Here is an 18,959-nt window from a genome sequence, read left to right as displayed (position 1 = left end):
TGTCAGGTTAAGCACAGGCTTGTATAATTGTTCTAAGTGGACGTTTCACATGTATAATTGTTCAAAGGGGACGTTTCATAAGTACGTCTTGTGGCTGCCAGTGGTGTGAGTCATCGCCTATTGTCTCTTTGTTGGCGCGCGTCATTATTGGGATTTGGAGGCCTAACTTCCACAAATTCGCCTTGCCCAGAGGGCCCAGCTCTGTTTAAAACTCGCCAGTTCTGATGCAATTCAGGTCTGTCGTTACGATCATATCGTCTGTCGTCATGTCGGTAGGTTCGATAGTTTCTTTCTTGTCGGTCATGTGGTGGAGAATTTCTGCCTGAGTCGTAACTGCGTGCTGGACCGTTGCGTCTAAAGTTATTCTGTCTCCCTTGATAATAGTTATATTGGTTCCCATATTGTCTGTTTCTCTGATTGTCTCTGTGATAGTCATTACCGCGGAAAGGTGATCTTTCCCTGTAACTATTACTCTGCCAGTGGTTGTCATATGGGTGGTGTCTGTTTTGGTCACGATTTACGTTGTAAGAATAGGTTTGTCGTGGCCATTTATTGTTTCTGTCGTCACGGAATTGAGACGGATGTGACCTGTAGTGATTGTTTTCCTGTTTTCGCATCCCGCGACTGTCTGTGTCAATTTCCAGTTCTTGTAACAATCCCTGAAAAGCTTCAATGTCGTCTTTGCAACGTCCTGCCAAAATAATATGTCGTAAATGTTCAGGCAGTTTGATTAAGCAAATGCGGATGAGTTCTGAGGGGCTGTATGGGTTTGATAGGTACTGATTCTTGTGCAACATGTCTTCAAAATATTTGACAAGACTGGAAAATTCAGATTGTTCAAAGTGTTTCATCATCATGATGCTATGTTTTACGCGGTCTTGTGTGGCTTGAGACCAATATGCTGAGAGGAAGGCATGGTAAAATTCTCCTTCACTGTGGCAATCGTGAATGACCGATCGCATTCTTACAGCTGGTTCATTCTCTAAGTAGCCACACATAAATTCTAATCTGTGCTCCAATGACCAGTTGGGAGGAAAACAATGAGAGAATTGATGGAGCCATGCTTGTGGATGAATGTCGTTGCCAGAATTCTTAAATGTTTTGAATTTACGTGTAGTAATGAACAGCTTATAGTCAAAATCATCGTGTCGGCGAGTAGCATGTCGGTCATTGTCACGTCGTTTCGGCGGTTCCATCTCAAAATTCGGTGTACCTTGCCAATTTCTTTCATAATTACCGAAATGCCCTGTGCTATTATTTTGTGGCTTTTCCGTATTTCTAAGTTCCTCTTCCCGTGTTGGAGCGCGAGTATCCTCTGAAATATGTAATTCTTGTATTACCTGTGTCAACTGATCTTGTACTTCCCGGATTTCTCTTTTGTACTGTGTATTGATTTGATTTTGATTTTGTTTGAATTTTCTAATTTGTTCATACTCTTCTGTGTCAGTGAAGGCTATGGGTCTTGTGTCATTCAGATCATCATCTACCTTTGTAGATAAGTTAGTGACCTGATCCGAAAGTTCGGCTACTTTCTCTGATAATGAACTAATTTCCCCCATGTGTCTTTCTACTGTGTCCTTTAAGTTTTCCTGAGTTTTTGCAAGTTGCGTAACCGAATCGGTAGATGCAACTGAGTCCATTTTAGCTTGCAAGGTCTCATGATTTTCATGAACAATAGTTTGCAGCTCTTTTATGGCTGCTTCGTGATTCTGTAATGCATTTTCATGCCGCGAAAAAATAGGCTGAAAATGCTCACAAATTTGTGTTTTTACGTCATTACAGACTTTTTGGCATTTCGATTCAATGTTATGTAACTCAGTAGTTAGATCTTCACGTGTTTGTTCAAGTGTGGTGTCTAACTTCCGAAGATTTTGTTCCATTGTGTCTAACTTTTTAAGATTTTGTTCCACTGTGTCTAACTTTTTAAGATTTTGTTCCACTGTGTCTAACTTTTTAAGATTTTGTTCCATTGTGTCTAACTTTTGAAGATTTTGTCCCATCTGTCTCTGATTTTGTTCCATTTGTTGCATTAGTTGTAATAACAATGCATTAGTGTCTGGAATCTGTTCCTCTACTCTTTTCGGCAGTGCATTTACGCCGGCAACATTCACATTTTGACAAGCTGAAAATGTGTCTTGACTTATTTGAGAAAACGGTGAGGACGCAAAACCTGAATCTACAGTATTTGCAATATTGTGTCCTATCATTTCGGATTCCTGAGGCGAGCTGTTGCCGACCGACCGATCGATAATGCTTCCCTGTTCACTACCTGTTTGACTGTCTACGCCATTGTTTGACGTCCGCTCCATTTCCCTATGCACAGTTACCAAATTACTACTTTGAACATTAGTTAACTCATTACACAGTGGCGCTAACACATTGCTTTCGTCTTCACTGTCGTTTCTCAGTTTACTTTGGAGCCGAGTGTTACGTTTTTCACACGCCATTATTGTGACAATATTTCACACGATAACACAGAAAAACACAATTTGAAGAGCAAAAATAGGAGAACACATTAACATAGCACTGAAACTAATATCTAGTTAATTGCAGCTGCGAAATACTTGGTGCAAATCTACATGCATGCCACAACTGTTTTACAGTACAACAATGAAAGGCTGCAACTACAAAGGAGATTCTCTCTACAATTACGCACTAGCAATAAACAAAATCTACACTAATTACACAAACTACAAGAAAAATATCAGAAGATTCCAGTGAGGTATCCTAGGCTAAGGGTCGCCATATGAAACGTCCCCTTTGAACAATTATACATGTGAAACGTCCACTTAGAACAATTATACAAGCCTGTGCTTAACCTGACACACAATATTATTTAGCGCAACGCAATCTGACTTTCAATAACCCCTACAAAACAATGGCCCTGACTAACTTTAACCTATACCTTTTACAAATCACTTACCTCACAAATATCTTCGCTACTCAAGCTACTGCAAAACAGCGAGCGCCACTACTGCCAGCTAAATAAAAGATTCAAACTACTGAAGGTACTAACTACTGATAGGGATAGTTAGGAAATGAAAGATATTAATAGAGAACAAACAATGTATTTACCTTAATATTCATAATTGACATTCAGTCTTACAGATTATCAAAACTCCGCCATCTCTCTCCCCACGTCCACCACTGCTGGCGGCTCACCTCCAACTGCGCAACGCAATCTGCTGTTCACATCCAGCTATAGCAGTTCATGACAACAATGGCAGGCAACAATGCAAACTAGCCACATACTGCACACAGCACAGCCAGTGATTTTCATACAGAGAGCGCTACGTAACGTTGCCAATAAGAAAACATAAACATCAAACTTACATAAAGAAAACATAAACAGCCTACTTACATAGTTTATATTAATAGCAGCTGTATGTGACTTGTCTTCTGTTTTGCTTGGTAACCGTCATACGTTTAAAATGACTACTCCGCGGCAGAAACCATTTTGTGCTCTCGAGTTTGCGAAGTGCAATTCCATGATTACAGTGCAAAGACGTTTCAGGTTGAGGTACAAAACTGATCCTCCGAGTGGGTGGAACATTCGCAGATGGTATCGACACTTTCGAGATACAGGATGTGTATGTAAAGGAAAGGGTCCCTGCCGACCTCGTGATCCTGCAGAAAATGTTACACGAATTCAAACTGCTTTCCAGTGTAGTCCTTCAAAATCAACATGTCGTCCCAATCAGGAGTTACAACTGCCTACCACAACAATTTGCAGTGGTTTGAGACGTCGTTTGGTTATGAAGCCGTACAAGTTACAGCTCTTACAAGCTCTGCGTCCTGATGACAAACGCAAACGTGTGGCATTTTGTAACGAGATTTTGGTGCTATTGACAATGATAACACTTTGGCACAACGCATCATGTTCAGTGATGAAGTGACTTTCTATGTTAATGGTCAGGTAAACAAACACAATGTTCGAATTTGGGGTCTACAGAAACCCTTGCACGAGATTCTCCCAAAGTGAATGTGTTTTGTGCAATATCCCGATCATCTGTTTATGGCCCATTCTTCTTTTATGGAAAAACTGTTAACGGTCAGCAGTATCTCACTATGTTATAAAACTGGTTGTGTCCGAGGCTGCACGAAGACAACTTTATTTTTCAACAAGACGGGGCACCCCCTCACTGGAGTCGCCAACTGTGCGAATGTCTGAATGAAATTCTACCGAACCGTTGGATTGGTCGTCAATGAGCTGGCGGCTTGGCATGTCTCAGCTGGGCTCCACCGTCACCGGATTTGACACCCTCTGACTTCTTTATGGACCACCACTCCCACAGAACCTGGAAGAGTTGAAGAACCGGATCGGTACTGGCATAACATGACGAAGGACTTGCTTTCCCGAGTATGGGAGGAATTTGAGTATCGATGTGTTATTGTTCATGTCGCTGCTGGAGGATATATTAAACATCTGTAATGTGGACTTGAGAGGTTCGTAAATATGTGTATTGATACTCGTATGTCTCAAAGTTTAATAAATGTATATATTTTTTAAACAACCTGTATGTTGCCATTTTGCGATATTTTCAAAAGCCTATTTTTGGAACAGGCTTTTGTCTCAATTTTATGTGCGAAAAAAATGACATCTGCGTCAGCAGTTTGCCATTTTGCTACCACTTAATTTTGTCAAAGTACCCTGTGTATGCTGATAGAAAAAATATTCAGAATGAATTATGTATAACTGTTGCGTTACATATCCAAGAAAGGGCTTTGGGAATTTTGGCCGATGACCAATGTTCCGGCTGCAAGGGATCCTTCCACGCAGCGGTTTCAGGGTGCGTCCGATGTGGAAATGAGAATGATTTCTTACCAAAAAAAAACTGTAAGCAATAAAACTGTAACCAGATTTAGCGTTACTTTTTATTTTACCAAAGAAAAATACTAAAATCTGTTCAAATAGGGCTTCTCCCTAAAATATCTTCCGTAACGCACCACGTTCCCGCGACGACAACAGCGGGCATGCAGCGTCGCGCCATTAGAAGTGATAACGTTCCCGATAATCAGCTCATTTTTGACGGCATTCAAGAGAGCACTGTTCTTGGGGAGCTGCACTGTGGACGTTGGGTTAGGTCATGCAGATACCGTGTTCAGGCAGGACGAATGTTATAGTGATACCAGTATTACGCAGTCATAGATTATTCACAGAAATCAAGTACTGCATTTTCCTCGGTATTCCTTGACCTCCTTACACCTTTCTTCCTCCAGTTTTACTGTCAAGTTTCCGCCATCTGTCACTGGGTTTGTTTTATCTATTCCGTTTTCAAATCTATTTTTTTCTATGTGTTCTGTACTAACTTCATTCCCTTTTTATTTACGCATGGTTTTATATGGATCTTCATTGACTTTCCATGGAAAAGTTAAATTGTTTCATTTTTCTTTCGTAGTCTAGCACTGAAAAACTTCTGAGAAACATTTCTTTGACGAAGGTATGAAACTTACTTTTTTATTTTTGTTTCACCATGAATTCTTTCTGTACGTCTGCAACATTCTCTAACATTACCATGATTTACAACAACAACAACAACAGAAGTATTAGACAGTTTCGATTGTCCACAAACTGAGGCATTCCCCTCTGTCAATATTTTTGAACCGTACCATCTTCACCTTTGCCTAGGTGTGGTGTGTCTTCTTCCGGAGCCTTGGCTTTGCTCTGCCGCGATTGGTCCGTTTGCTTTTAAATTTCGGAGGGCGCTGCGTTCTACGAAGAGAGACCTGCTACGACGAGAGTATCGAGTGCTGCTGCCAGAGTGAGACGGGGAGTTTAGTTTCCGGTTGTGTGGCAGCGCAATGTTGCGGGAAAGGTGGTATAACTTCCTGTGAACGCACGTGATTGCTACGAGCGTGTGTACTCGGGACGGTGGCAGTCGTTCTGGACGGGCTGTGTGAAAAGGAAGCTCGGCGTGGCATCTGTAGACGCGGCGTGTCCGCGTTGCTATGGCAGAACTGGGGGGAATGACATAACTCGAGTTGGTGCTGGTTGCAACCTGTCGCCGAATGCTTGTCTGCCTTCTGGATTAACGGTGAGAATTTCTTGACGTGATGTGTCCCATTCAATTTCTGCCCGTGTCGTCGGGTGTGTTTTGCTGTAAGGTCGTCCGCCATGGTGTTTCGCAATTTTAATAGGCTCAGGCGTGCCCGAAATCCCGGTTCAATGATCTGTTGTTATATTGTCAAGTGTAACTATCACTAGAAAGGAGTGTTAACTCTCTGTGCCTTAATAACTGAACCTAAAATATTATCTGTGGTTGAAATTTTATTCTGACCAAAGTGCAATAACGATCTTGTATTTTACAATTTGAGTGATATTATTATTTAGTACAGGCCGTCACATTTACTGAGTCGAAGATTTACGAAGGCCAGTGGGCTTCATTAACAGTTCCTGCCTAGATAGGCGTTATATTTTGAACGATGTGTTTCAATTTTTAGTAATTTTTATTTTATGTGTTATAGAGTGTTGCTGTCATGCCCTATGTGGACGATTCGCCACGTTGGTGAAGTTTCTAGTTGTTCTGCTGGTCTGCGCCATATTGCTAAAGCAGGCAATCTTAGCACAGTTGATTATAAATTTTTCCTAGTGGTGAGGAACACGGGCTGGTTTTAAGTTCTAACTTACTAACTTCAACCATTCTCAAATATTCATTACTACTGATATTCAGGCCCTTCAGGCCGAGTGGCGACGTCACTACCCCTTTGTGGTTATTAATTTTATCTTGTTAGCTTGTTTCATTAAAATAAACACCTTTCGTCTAAGAATTTGTCTTTTGGTCATTACTGCTCTTTTGAATGAAGTAAATTAACTGTTGGTCTTGCATTCTTGTAGCATTATCAAAACAGCATTTGTGGTTATATTTGATTGGCCTTTCTGGCCGAATGATTAAAGTCATTTCTTTCAGTAACTTATTGTATTGGTCAATAATTAATCAAAAGTGTTGGGTCCTTCAGACCGTGATTATCTTGAATCTTAAGATTGTCATTCTGACATTACAGTTGTTAATGTTCAGCGGCCCTTCAGGCCTGGAGTTTAAAAACTTTTATTGTGTACACGTATATACCAGTGAACAAGTGTTTTTTAATATTTAATAAAATTAAATTGTGTTTAAAACTGTAACCTCATTTGGGTCTACGCTTTCACTCCCTGCAGCCTTTGAGCTCTGCTTACCTTACGTTCTGGTTAAGTTTTCCCATACCACGACGTAACACTTTTCCTTGGTCGACGATACGGTTTTAGAGATCTCATCTTTGAACGTTATATCCTTTTGATACATCGTTTAGTAAGTGCCAACATTCATACTCATACGAAAATGTTGATACCACCATTATTTTATATAGTTTAAGAGATTTAAATCTTCTGCTATTTTTAAAATTCCTCTCATACCATAAGTTATAGCATATAGCATATCCAAGGGAAAGAAATTTGTCGAATTCAAAGCCGCCATCTATTTGAGACGTGTTTGGAGTGCAAGTTTCTGGCAGTTCAACGTATATGTTCACTGAACTGGATTTATACCTCTTTAAGACTTTACGTCATGCTTCTCAAATGTTAATGGTTCAGAGTTTGTCAAGTGTCTACGATTTTAGAGGCACAACTGCTTTCGATGCTAAGCTTGAAGTTTTTCTCGTATCCCAGAGGAGAAGACATATCTAACTTGTACCGGTTGCTAACAGGACAATACATGACATTATCGTGCAGATAGATAGGTAGATAGAGGCGAGAGAGAGGGAGGAAGAGTCCTTTCAGAGCTTTTTTTCCTTTTGTCGAAATGCTCGAGTATAAACTCCGAATTGAGCCTCGAAAAGAATCCGAACGAGACAGCGGATGGTTCAACGAGCTCCCTTTGGCTCAAGTAAACTGTCTCAGCCCCTGCTCCTGCCGGAGAGAGAGGAAACGGTCCCGTATTCTCCTCCCCTCCGCTACGCACGATAAGGCAGACGGAGAGGAAACTTGGTGCAGCAGATGCAGGCGAAAGTGGAAAAGTTGGCCTGTGCACGCGGCGCCCCGCCCCCTAGGTGGTAGGTGGTAGGTGGCGTGCAACAAAGGGAAGGCGAGGAGGCGGCGGGCTGCCGGGACGCGACGGAGATTGATTAGAGAGCCGCTATAATAGCGACAAGGAGCGGCCGCATCAGCATTCCGCGCGCCGCCGGCGCTCAATAAACAACTACATTAAGTTAGCAAGGCAGCTGTGTGCGGGGTGGTGCGGAAGGGAAGGGAGGGTGGGGTGGTCGGGGTTGCGAGGGACGAGACCCGCATAGCGAGCGGCTGCCCGGAGCCGCGGAATACCGGCTGCGGCCGGCTCCGCAAACAGCCGTGCCCACCTACATAGCACGACAATCTGCCCGCACTAGTCGATCCTTCTTAACTTCTCGGTACAAACTGTTAGATGTCAGCGAATGGGACATAACGATTCACCCTTACTAGAATGCTCAGCGGGTACCACGCGCAGAAGTGTTGCGAACGCTGACGCTACCACTGATCCTTTTTCTTCACCGGTTTCAAAGTTTACCACCAAACTTCCAACAACCTATTCCCTCAGAAATCGATCTCCGGAAGTAGAAAGCAGCTGTAATTATTTTGGAAACTAGCTAATATGTTACATATTAAACAATGGAAATTCCAGGCTGGTTTATCAGCAATGTAAGCAGGGTGTTACTTCCACGCTTCCTATTTTGACATGGTATGTTAATTTCGTTGTTTCTGATGGGGAAACACACTTTATAAGGCAAGGATTCTAAATCATTCATAAGAGATTAAGATTTATGAAAGGAATAAACTTATAGAGACGTCCAAAACCTGTATGGTTGCACCGCTAATTACACAAAGAAAGATTGCAGACATGCAGGTATTGCAGAAGTAAGGTATATCTCCCAAAAAATCCGGTTTAACTCATGGCCAATCCTCACTCGTATTTTTACAGTATGATTCCGTTTGCTGACATTCACCCAAAGCTCTGAGTGGGAGCCTATATCGATTATGAGACTGTCACCTATCTGGAGGCAGTTCCTAATACAGACGTAGTGCGAACTGCATTTACATGTACATATATACTCCGCTAGCCACCAAACGGTGTGTGAAGGAGGGCAAAATTCGCGCAAAAGTCATATTCCCCCCCCCCCCCCTGTTACACTCGCGGATGGCGTGAAGGAAAAACGACTGTCTGAACGCCTCATTACGAGCTCTTATTTCCCTTATCTTTGAGGGGATCATTACGCGATTTGAAAGTTGGTGGTAATAATATATGCTCTGAATCCTCGGCGAAGGTTGGATTCCGGAATTTAGTGAGCAGCCCCTTCTGTTTAGCGAGTCATCTGTCTGCAAGTGTGTCCCACTTCAAACTTTCTATGAGATTTTTAACGCTCCCGCGATGGCTAAATGTACCAGTCACGAATCTGGCCGCTCTTCTTTGGACCTTCTCAATCTCTTGAATCAGACCCAACTGGTAAGGGTCTCATACAGGCGAATAATACTCTAAGACTGGACGAACTAACGTATTGTAAGCTATTTCCTTTGTTGAAGGACTGAATCGCTTCAGGAATCTACCAATAAACCGCAATCTATAGTTCGCCTTACACTTTACTTGTGCAATCTGATCATTCCATTTGAGATCATTTCGAATAGTCACACACAGATACTTGACTAATGTTACCGCTTCCAAAGACTAACCATTCATTTTGTACTCATACATTAATGGGGATATTCGCCTTGTTATACGCAGTAAGTTACACTTATAAATATTGAGAGACAACTGCCAGTCATTACACCACGCATTTATTTTCTGCAAATCTTCATTGATCTTTTCACAACTTCCGTGTGATACTTCTTTCCTGTAGACTATAGCATCATCGGCAAACAGTCTAATGCCGCATAAAATGGATTGGCAGGGGCAGTTGACTCCCCCGGCATACAGAGAGTTATTAATGACAGAAAACTGCAGCGAAAACAGGAGACCTGTGGAGAAGTGGCGATTGGTGCAGTGACTGGCAACTGATCCCCAGAATAAACAAACGTAAATGTCTGTACACAAAGAGGCAGAAAGACCCGTTATTGCATGATCACACGAATGCAGGATAATCAGTGGAAGGAGTCGGATCCGTTAGAAAAACCGTGAATTCGCTGAAAACACCGAACGCGACCCAACAGTTGATGACAGAAGTTGGCTGCTGAGTAGGATTGCGTTCTACCAAAACAACGGCTTGGTAGAACATAATGTGAATGAGTGAGAGAGAACCTGGGAGCCGAAGACATCTCTTTGTTTTTTGTTAGTTTTGCACATAATTAGAACTGAACAGTGTTCATTGTTAGTCCACTGTGTATTTCATATCCTTAAAATGTATAAATTTAATTTTATAAGCAATGGTTTTGTTGATGGCGTATGCCATCACTCGTTTCCGGCGTTACAGGAGTTGCACATTTTCAAAACTGTGTAAGTTATATTATTACGTAAATAACTTCCAATATCTGTGTACAGACATGTTCTGTAATGGTTTGGGAAGATGCTTATCGATCATTTATTTCATTTCTGCATGACACCTGTCTGTCCTTCGATCCCCATTTGGGGCTCATGGCAGTTTCCATGTAAAACTTTATTTTGCGTTTATTTGCTCATCAGGCACAATGAGTCGCTTTGAAACATTTTCTGTGGGGGAAATTGAAAAAATATAAATGACCCGAACTTCATGGCTTCTTTTGGTGAATATGTTGATGTGAATGAGACCATTGGCATTGTCGAGCTCCCTCTATATCATGTAGATGAGATGTCTGCCTGTGAAGATATCGACGAAAATATATTTGAAAATACTGTTTCATCTGATGTGCTAAGTTCCTTGGAAATTCATGCCAATGGAGAAGAGGAAAATGAGGAACATGCAGGAAAACGGAAGCTATTATCACTTCTAACTGGACAATAGAAGATGCGACTTACTCGACAACCTAACCTGATACAGTAGAAATTGAAGAGCGAAAATCCATTTTGGTGGTAGCACTAAAAGAGAAATCTGCTGATGGGAGTTTTGAAGAATTTTTTGATGAGCAGGTACTGAACTCGATTGTCAGTGAAAGTGTCCTATATGCTACACAGAATAATAATCACAACTATGAGTTATCCAATAGATGCATAAAATAGTTCATAGGTATACTACTCTTCACTGGATACCACGCTTTTCCACAGGAAAAGCTTTTCTGGAATGGAGTATTTTGATATAAGGTGTGTACGACAGTGTATGAATCGCAACAGATATCTGGAAATAAAGCGCCACCTTCATTTCAATGATAACACACGCCTGAACAGAATCCCACCTGACGAAAGGGATAAAAATTTTAAAATTCGTCCGTTATGAATTTACTGAATAATAATTTCATGAAAATTCAGCTTGAGTACTGATGAGCAAATGGTACAGTATTATGAACACCATTACCTAAAACTGTTCATTCGCTGGAAACCAGTGAGATGTGGATTCAAACAGTGGGCCATGTGCTGTTCTCAAAGCGGTTTCTGTTACCATATGTCAGCCTATGAAGGAAAATCAAAGGATACAAGAGATATTTCATTTCTGGGACTCTGCAAATCAGTTGTGTTGATATGATTTCCTTTCTGCAGACTCTTGAACGAAAAAGATATTTTGATAACTTTTTCAGAGCTTCCGTTTGATGAAATGGCTCTCAGAAATGAGAGTAACGGCAACTGGAATTGCTCGTATGAACCGAATGAATAACTGTCCAATAGAATCTGAGAATAGGTTGAAGAAGAAATGGAGCTTAGCTATAGATTTGGCAAGAAAATGGAGAAATGGCAGTAATGTGGAAGAATAACAATTCTGTAAAGCTCTTGTCAAATCATGAGACAGTGAATCCAGTAAGCCAAGTAAAGAAGCAAAGCTGAGAAGAAAGAAGTGGAAGTCTCACAATGTAACAATCACATGGGAGGCGTAGACGAACTGGACTGGAATGTGCAGAAATACCACGTGAGAATTCATTGTAAGAAATGGTACTTCCCATTATTCACCAATGTAGCTTTGGTCAATGCTCGCATCATTTGCTACCTGTCGAATGAAAATATTCCACTGCTTCAATTCTGGAGAATGTTGGCAAGGGCATATCTTGTTCAGTCATCTGGTGCTTCTGATCCAGAAAGGGCAGGACGTCCATCATAACCAAAATCATCCTCCTCACGTGTTCCCATTGACCTCAGGGGGTCTGGAAACGCACATGTGGTTGAGCGGATAACACTGGAGTAACAACGAAAATGTGTAATTTGCAAGAAAAATGTGAGGAAACAGTCTTCTCTGTGCTATGTGGGAGTCAAAATTGATTGTTTTCTTGTCTGGCAAAAAAAAAAAAAAAAAAAAAGAAAAAGAAAATGTAAAAAGAAGTTGCATGTACCATGATCCCCATTTGAGGATCGATTAAAATAAATCCTTTATTTCAAGGTTATTGCATTTATTTATTTTATATTACTTTTCCTCATTTCTATGTCAATCAAACAACACAGAAATAAATGTAGGTCGAAGGAAAAAAATTGATACTTAATGGGTTAACTGACCAATGCTACCGGGAAAACTAGTCTACGCTTGTTTATGATAGTCTGCGACAGCCTGCAGTAGTTTCACTTCTCCTCAGATGTGGTAGGGTCATCAGTGACGTCGGAGTCGCACGTTGCTACTCTATACGCACTCCGTGAGCCCTAATGTGTGTTTTCTATGGAACTACAGGTAAGCGTGTCTGTAACGTGCCCTAGGACCCTGCACCGGATGCATATCACCAATATGGTCTGTACTTCTGACATATGTGCTTTATCTTCATTTCTTATAGATGACGTGCAGTATTATCCAGTCAGGAGTGATTATTCGTTGGACTATAACGTCTCAATAAATATAGGCGAGGAAAAGAGATCATTGTGCAGAGACAAGAAAACCATTTGGGTCTGGTGCTTTCTTCGTTTTTCTGTGCAATATCTCGGTGACTTGAAGATTTTCACATACTCATAATATAACGAAAATATTTTGTTGATTCTTGCCTATATAGCGAGAAATGACTAGAGAAATCAGATCTCACATGCAAAGATTCTAAAATTAAGCACAGAAAACAATTCATACTGTAGTAGTGCTGACACGGTAACGGAAGATCGTGTGTATTTGGGGGAGAAGACATTCAGCATTGAGGCATACTCTGGTGGGTTGTGGAGGCCTGCTGATGGACAGCAACGTGTGCCCCAGTATGGCCAGCATGTGACGTGAGTCTCCAACCAGAGCTTTCCTGACCTGCATATCATAATGGGTTCTTACATGCCGCCAAACGTGGTTAATTGGATTCCGAAATTATAATTATTGCCAACAAATGTAATGCATGCAGCACAAAGCTAAGGAAGCGACAGCCGGCCGGAGTGGAAGTGCGGTTCTAGGCGCTACAGTCTGGAGCCGAGCGACCGCTATGGTTGCAGGTTCGAATCCTGCCTCGGGCATGGATGTGTGTGATGTCCTTAGGTTAGTTAGGTTTAATTAGTTCTAAGATCTAGGCGACTGATGACCTCAGAAGTTAAGTCGCATAGTGCTCAGAGCCATTTGAGCCATAAGGAAGCGACACCATGTTTCCTGGAAATGAGGATGAGAAAGATGTTTACAACAGGAGAGCTTGTCGCTTTATTGCCTGTCAGAACACAGCTGTAGGGAACTGGGTGGCACGAGGAATTTCACGAGAGAAAAGAAATTACAGGAAAATTTATGTGTAGACTCTTCCCCCAACGGGAAGGTTGAGAATTATTCAGAAATATTCAGAACTGTTCCAATGGGAGGTGAAATTATAAAAACAAAGCTTTAGGTCAAGGAAGGCAGTAGTGTGTCATCCTAGCTGTCAAAATCACTCAACAATTTTTTCTTTTTAGACACATGCTCAACCAAAAATTTGAACCTGAGAAATTCACGTTAGTATTAACGATCTTATATAATTAACCTACCAGTTGCTTACTGTAACTCATGCATGTTCTTTTCTCATTCAGTGTTGCTGACTTTGCAAACAGTTGCAGAGATAGCCGTGACCGTTTGTTATCTCCCTGAAAAGTACACCAAAATTCGACGTGTGTAGCAACTGTCTGAAAAAAGAAACGCAACACTTATTTTGGTTTCTGAAATATGCTTATGCATTCTGTTGTTCACGCATTTGTTATGCACATTTATGAATGCAGCCATCTCTACCTCAGACATGGTTTTTCTCACTCACTATTGCAGAATCTGCAAGCAGCTGCTTCCTAGTACTTGATCAGGGCAGCAGTCGAAGAAATGCAGTAGCTGTCGTTAAATATTCGTACTAGGAGAAGCGGTCAAACAAGGACGCCGAAGACTGTCGACAGGGAGTTGTCTTCAGGATGTTCAATTAAACACCTTTCAGCCTTCTAAACTTATTTTATTTGGCTACCAGTTTCGGCGATTTACCACGCCATCTTCAGGCTCCTGACCGACGTGTAGGAAGATTACACCTCAGTTCTGATCCAAACAGGAACCAGCAATACTGGTATTAGTAAATTTCTGCTTGCTATAGCGATACCTTCAACCATAACCTGGTAACTAATTGGCAACCAAATACAATAAGTTCGGAAATTAGACAGCAACCATTACTGAAAAGATGGACATACAGAGGCGAGAGTTCTCTTGGTAGACTGAACTTCGTGGGTGTCATCGACTTTGATACTAGTCTCATTTTGTAACTGAATTAATAGAAATGTGTGAACTAGCACCAAAACGCATTTAGTTCGATGCGGCCAATGATCTTCAGTGGGTTTCTGTTAAGTCTGCATTCAGAAGTCGAATATGTACAGGTGTGATAGGTAATATTTTTGGGTCTAAAGAACCTAGATATATCTTGGATGCCTGTTTTCGTGTTCTCGAGAACATAGTTTATTAACAAAGCTCTTAAAATCAATTCGTTGCTACTCTGCATGTTTGGTTTGCCAAACTCAGCTGAAGGAAAGGATAAGTGTAATTCTACACAAGGTATCGAAGTTTAATGTCATGCAAAATTAGTAATGATTAGCATCTGACCAGTGCCGTTGATAAGTTGTTAAAGAAACTTGAAACCTTTGAAGAGAGATTACAGCTGGAAGCTGAAAGAAACAGTTCAGTTGTATGTCAATTTCAATTAAAACAAAGGGGTTTACCCAGGACTATACAAAAAGAGACAATCATGATAGCCGATAAACCAACAGTATCAATTTTCCAGTCAAAAGACAATGCCTGGTTCAGCTGGTCAATGATGGCTGGATCATATCAAATAAATAATCATACAGAACTTTAAATCTATGGTATATGGAAATTAATTACACTTTCTAACATATAGTGAACTGGAAGACGTTAACTTATTCGAAAAACAGAATGGAAACGTCTCCGGCTTCCAATATTCAGAATGTGAATAGGTGACTGTAGAAGATAGGACAGATGAGGAAAAATTTACAGTTGTAAAACTACGTGCCAAGAAGTGTCATCGGCAGGAAGATATAAACTTATTAATGTTGGTTGGTAATACAAGTACATACCATATCAAGTGCATAAAAAATTTATGGAAGACTGCTCAAAGTAGCATTACGGCTTATCAACAAGTAAATGTTGCATCTGCTTTTTTCATTCCAAGGAAAACCGACGTGCTCATTTAGTTGACTGCATACAATTAAAACCATACAATAGTACATTTCCTAGTTACAAAAAATAGTTTATTTGATATACCAAGTTCAGCAACAAACTGAAGCTGCAGTTTGTAATCCACGATGATAGAGAATGCATACCCTGATGAGATACATTTGCATATACCGTTCAGCACTGTCAACTATAAACACTGCAGCTATGACGAAGGAGTTCGCAAGTTTAAACTTTTTTTCAGTGGCAGTGATTGCTTGGAATGGTTTACTGAATAGCTGCAAGCACCATCGAGATTGTGAACGACTTTATATAGCAAAATAAAAACACGAAAATAAGTCCCAAAGAAGAGTTAGCATTTTGCTAAGTAGAGGTCTGCCATATTTGCTGGAAACCATTCAAGGAAGGTGATACTAAACAAAGCAAACAATGACATTCAATCTGTGTTGCAACATGAACTACACATTCCCCTCAATATTTCAAAATCCGAGCATTTATGACTGGTATTTCTTGATCACAAACATTTGTGAACAAAATAAGGCCGAAGAAGATGTTAATTTATATCCAGGTCACATTTCACTTCTGATAGTGTGGAGACATATGTACTGATAAGCCAAGAATTATGAGCACTGCCCACCGCGACGTTGGATGCCTGGATGCCGCCTGGTAGCGTTGCGGGCAAGTGAGGTGGTACCAAAAGTATGTAAGCGGAGGAGGAAGACCCTATAGAAGATATGGGCTCCAAATTGGGAAATCCATTGAGATAAGCGACTCTGACAACGGGCAGATTCTTATCACGCAGAGCCTGACGACGAGTATCTCGAAAACGGCGAATCTGCTCGAATGTTCACGTGCTACTGTCGTGAGAATCTACTGAAGGAGGTAGAAGGACAGTAAAAGTACCACTAGGCGCTAAATGGTTGGACGCCCACAACTCTTCACAGAACGTGAGTTCTGAGGCCTCTCTGATCTGTAAAGTAGGATAAATGGTGATCTGTGGCATCTCTGCCAAAAGAGTAGGTGTTGGTGCATGAACAAGTGTTTCAGTGCACACCGTTCATCGTACATTGTTGAACACGGAGCGCCACATCGAACCAGCCCTACGTGATCACGTGTTGATCCAACGAAATCGTCAATTAAGATAGCAGTCGGCACGGAACCATCGGATTCGACCGTCCATCAACGGAAACGTGTCGGCTCTTCAGGTGAATCACATTTTTGCTACACTAGGTCGATTGTCGTCTCCACCGTCATCGAAGTGAATGGCGGCTCTAAACGTACAGTGCACTACGAACGCATGTTGGTGAGAGCAATATTTTGCTACAGGAGACATTCTGACATTCTCCTGCGCTTGCATGGGACCTGTGGTAGTAATCGAAGACACGCTGACACCTGCGAACCACCTACATCCCTTCATGTTTGATGCCTTCCACGATGGCAACGTTGTCTTTCATCAGTATAATTGTTTGTGTCTCGGAATCAGAGCCGTGCTACAGTGGTTTGAGGAGCATTATAGTGAACTCATGTTGATGTGTCCAGATTCACATGATGTAAATCCTATGGAACCCACCTGCATCACTATCGGGTGCCATCAACGCGTACTGAAATCGGCGCCTAGATGTTTACGTGAATTACATGACCTTTGAGTAGACATCTAATGCCACATTCCTCCTCAAACGTACCAACAAACTGTCGGATACCCGATACACGGAATCAGTGATGTATTTCGTTCCAAAGACGAACAAATAAGCTATTAAGATGGTGGTCATAATGTTTTGGCTCGTCAGTGTAAATCTTTTATGAAAAATGTTGCAGTATTGTATGAAGACCGGCACCGCAATATAAATTTCGGATACATCGATTTACTAAATTTCTTGACGTGCTCACTCTACATTCAAGACAATGAGGACATATTTTCCCAGTGATTAAGAATTTAATGTGGTGAATGAGAAGGTAATTTTTTCCTATAAGTATGTGAGTAATGAATCGATTTCACTGCAAAGTCACTTACACTCAATTGAACGGCTTAATACTTTATTAACAGGGGAAATGATAACAGAAACCTTGTAAAGTGTGTAATGTGTTCAAGCGCAAAACACCTGGAGAATGATCCGATATATATTTAAAAATGACATGCTACACTTTGCTTATATGGTCGAAAACGATTGCGATCTTTGCCTTAAGTTATATGAAATTCATCTTTCACTTTACATTGCTTGGTATGGAATTTTCTGCTGAAAATTACTAAAGAGGAATTGGAGCTTATAACAGTTTGTTATAAAAGGCATTATAAGTGTTACTGTCCAATGTTCTCGTAGACACGCAGCTGCCACCAATAGATTCATGTTCAATTATAATGCCAAAATGAACGAATCTTACATTAGTTCCATTCACATGAATACCTATACAGCTTGGTGGTGTTGCAGTATATTCTGGTGTCCAATTTTGTATGACTATCTCCACATAGTGCTGAAAGTTTTCTACGGGAAAATGCATCGGGCGATTCTGATGTAGGGTACATTTTAGAAGTGTATCAGGAATAACCCGAGACTAGTCACGATTTTGATACAAATTTGCCTTTATATCTGGAAAAAGTGTCACCGCCATATCATAGTTAGAAGGAAGGATATGAGAAACTACATTATTATCATGTGCAATTTTGGAACAATGTTTACCACAATGATTGGTTTTTAATGAAAAATCATTGAACTCTATTCCTTAGGCAAACTGACGGGCTGACGCCATAAATTGAAATTAATGTTCAAAAACGCACGAGTGGACGCAATGATTTTTAGAAACAATTTTCGAAATTTATAATAGTGTGCTTGGATAAATCATGCAAAATGTACGACAAATGCAGGAAATCAGACTACCAATATACTGGGAAGACAGATACGGAGCAGTTGCATTAGTTGTCAAACCTAATTTTGAAAGGAGTGTAATTTTTAACGGAATTTAAGTTGTCAGTGAACTGAACATGCTTCTTGAAGTCTTTGATAAACCCATTGTAGTAGTAATGGCTGTTTTAGATATTTCAGAAACCCTTTTTGATTTCCATTACGGATATGTATTATGCGCATCATAGAAACTGATAACTTAATCTATCACAATAGAGCTCGAAATATCTATGAGGAAATCAGGAATGATGTCCAAATAAGGTTTGATACTTCGGTTTTCCCTGCGAATAACATATAAAATATTCTACTGAAATAAAAAGGAGGTTCCATTGATGAAGGCTGAATCTGACGGTGAACTTATTCTATAATTTTTCAGGCTACGAGGACAAATCTATGCTATCAACGCATAATTTGCAAACCAAAAGTTATAAGACA

The 18,959-nt window shown here is 40.8% G+C and overlaps 1 protein-coding gene across 1 annotated transcript in view; it reads right to left on the bottom strand.

The window, feature by feature from the left end:
- Positions 1 to 12,110: 12,110 nt before the first annotated feature.
- Positions 12,111 to 18,959, bottom strand: part of LOC126095458 (insulin-like growth factor-binding protein complex acid labile subunit) — a gene marked incomplete at its 5' end in the record, with an annotated part of 79,461 nt that continues 72,612 nt past the window's right edge. Inside the window, one exon of the mRNA XM_049910250.1 lies at positions 12,111 to 12,202. Within this exon, the coding sequence (XP_049766207.1) occupies positions 12,111 to 12,202 (92 nt within the window). The remainder of the gene's footprint in view (positions 12,203 to 18,959) is intronic.

This window comes from Schistocerca cancellata, chromosome 8, assembly GCF_023864275.1.
Source record: "Schistocerca cancellata isolate TAMUIC-IGC-003103 chromosome 8, iqSchCanc2.1, whole genome shotgun sequence".
Classification (NCBI taxonomy): Eukaryota; Metazoa; Arthropoda; class Insecta; order Orthoptera; family Acrididae; genus Schistocerca; species Schistocerca cancellata.
This window is presented reverse-complemented; position numbering and strand designations above follow the sequence as displayed.